At 42.4% G+C, this 2,522-nt stretch overlaps 1 protein-coding gene across 1 annotated transcript; it reads left to right on the top strand.

Moving 5' to 3' along the window:
- Window positions 1-284: 284 nt before the first annotated feature.
- LOC131620024 (uncharacterized) lies at window positions 285-1,314 on the top strand. Its single transcript, XM_058891049.1, has 2 exons — window positions 285-288; window positions 485-1,314. The coding sequence occupies exons 1-2, from the start codon at window positions 285-287 to the stop codon at window positions 1,312-1,314; spliced, it is 834 nt and encodes a 277-aa protein (XP_058747032.1).
- The last annotated feature ends 1,208 nt before the right edge of the window (window positions 1,315-2,522 follow it).

Here is a 2,522-nt window from a genome sequence, read left to right as displayed (position 1 = left end):
GTTCTCAATGTATGCAACATTCCTCTTAGTCAGCTCCCAACACCCTGTGTCAAGGGAGATAGACTCTCAATCACCATTCCTGAAGAGGAGTACCAACTAGGTTTAGCCTTCTGCAAGCACAACCTTCATGGTAGAATTATTTGGCCTAAAGGATCAAGCCCTCTTACTGTCGTAGCCTTAAAATCTAAACTCTTAGAACTTTGGAGCCTCATCTCTAAATGGGGAGTTACTTCTCTTGGAAAGGGATTCTTTGAATTCTCCTTCTCCTCCCTTGAAGACGTCAGATGGGTGAGGTCAACAAACTCGTGGAACATTAATCCTGGAGTGCTCAAACTTTTCCCTTGGTCCAGGGATTTCATCCCTTCGGCGGCTAATCAGTCTTCGACTCAGGTCTAGATTCGTATACATGGCCTTGCTCAAGAATATTGGCGTCCTCGAATAGTCTTTGCGATTGCTAACAGTATTGGTACACCCATTTGTATAGATTCCACCTCCAACAAAACTTCTTTTGAAAGGGCCTTTGGACACTATGTCAGAGTTCTTGTTGACATAGATCTGGCTAAAGAGTTATCCTACAAAATCTTGGTAGAAAGAGTGGGATTTGCATTTTTTGTTGATATTGAATACGAGAAGCTGCCAATCTACTGCAACTTCTGCAAATTCATTGGACATTCTTTGGAGGATTGTAAAAGAAAGAAAGCTGCTACTCATAAACATGATGCTAAAAACCTGATGGTGGATAAAAATTATGTTCCTATGCAGACAAAGGAAAAACCAAAACAACTTTACCAAGAAGTATCCAAATCCAAACCTTTGGTGGAGGTGGAAACTCCTAACCATAATGCTCAATCGGCTGGTCATTCTACCAATGTTTCAAGTCACAACAATAATGATCCTGGACCCATTCTCGATCCTATTGTCTGCCCCTTGATTCCGGTTCAACCCCCTGACCCCATTCCTGTGCCTCCTGATCCCGTTCTAGTTCCATTACTTGCCAACCAAGCGAATCTTCAATTGGTGGCGAATAACATTCAGTCTTCAGGCAATCAGAGTTCTGATGAATCTGAATTTGTTGATGCCACACAACTCTATCCTGCAGATCCAAACGCTAAATTTCTTGAAGCCTCGTGGGCCAATTTGTCTGAAAGATTAGATGAAGCAATCTCTGATAATGATGATGACGACTTTGATCCTGAGCAGCTTAAATTCCACCTTGTCACCTCTAAATCCCAAAAAAAGAAAATTCGCCAAAAAGCCAAGTCTAAAGCCAGTTACCACACCAGATCCCAATCTGGTACCTCTAAGCCTTTCTGATGAAGTGCATTTTTTGGAATGCACGGGGTCTCTCCAATTCCCCCACAAGATTGGTTCTAAAAAATTTTCTCCTTAAACACAAACCAGATTTTTGTTTTCTTGCTGAGCCCTGGATGGACCTTCAGCTTTTTCCTCCAAATTTTCTCAGTTCTCTCAACCTTCATGTTTTTGCTACTAACCACAGACCCCTTAATCTCCCTAACCTTTGGTGTATTTGTTCTAAAGACCTATCCCCTCAGATAATTCATTGTTCTGACCAATTTGTCGCTTTCAGTTTAGTCATTGACAATTCTTGTGTTTTTATCGCCTCTGTTTATGCTTCCACTAATGCTATCAACCGCAAACTCCTTTGGGCTGATCTCTCTTCTCTGCTGGTTAACCATCCCGCTCCTTGGTGCTTTTTAGGTGACTTTAACGCCATTCTTGGAGCTCACGAGCATCGTGGTAGGATCTCTCCCTCGAGATCCTCTATTTCTGATTTTCGCGACTGGTTTAATCTTCATTGTCTCTCTGATTTACCCACCAAAGGTCCTTTCTTCACTTGGTCGAATGGTAGAAATGGCATTCACTTAGTTGAGAGACGCCTGGATAGAGTGCTATGCAATCAAGCTTGGATCACTAGATGCTTCTCTTCTCATGCTTTCACCCTGCCGAAAATCAGATCGGATCACTTCCCCATCTGTTTGGAAGCCTCTTTCTCCCATATTTGTTTCAAATCTAATTTCAGGTTTCTTAATATGTGGACCTCCCATGATACTTCCAAGGCTCTTGTGGCAGACTGCTGGTCTAAACCTGTGTTTGGCTGCCCCATGTTTATCCTGTCCCACAAACTCAAGCTTCTCAAAGGCAAGCTCAAAATCTGGAATAAAGAGGTTTTTGGTGACATTCACAAGTTGGTTCAGACCTCTACTACTCTTTTAAATCACATACAGGAGCAAATTCACCTGACTGGCATGACTGATTCCTTAAAAGCTCAGGAGGTTAAAGCTCAAATTGATCTTGAAGACGCTTTAGTCAAGGAGGAGCTTTATTGGATGGAGAAGGCGAGAGTGAGATGGCATAAACAGGGTGATCGGAATACTGCTTATTTTCGTAGAATTTCCAAAATCAAACGTTCCAAAAACACGATATCTAGCCTGCGGAATGGGGACCTTTTGATTCTGGACCCTGAGGACATGGCTGCTCACGCAGTCAATTATTTCACTAAC

Source organism: Vicia villosa, linkage group LG7 (assembly GCF_029867415.1).
Source record: "Vicia villosa cultivar HV-30 ecotype Madison, WI linkage group LG7, Vvil1.0, whole genome shotgun sequence".
NCBI classification, from domain to species: Eukaryota; Viridiplantae; Streptophyta; class Magnoliopsida; order Fabales; family Fabaceae; genus Vicia; species Vicia villosa.
Note: the sequence above shows the minus strand (reverse complement) of the source record. Positions and strands in the feature narration are given on the sequence as shown.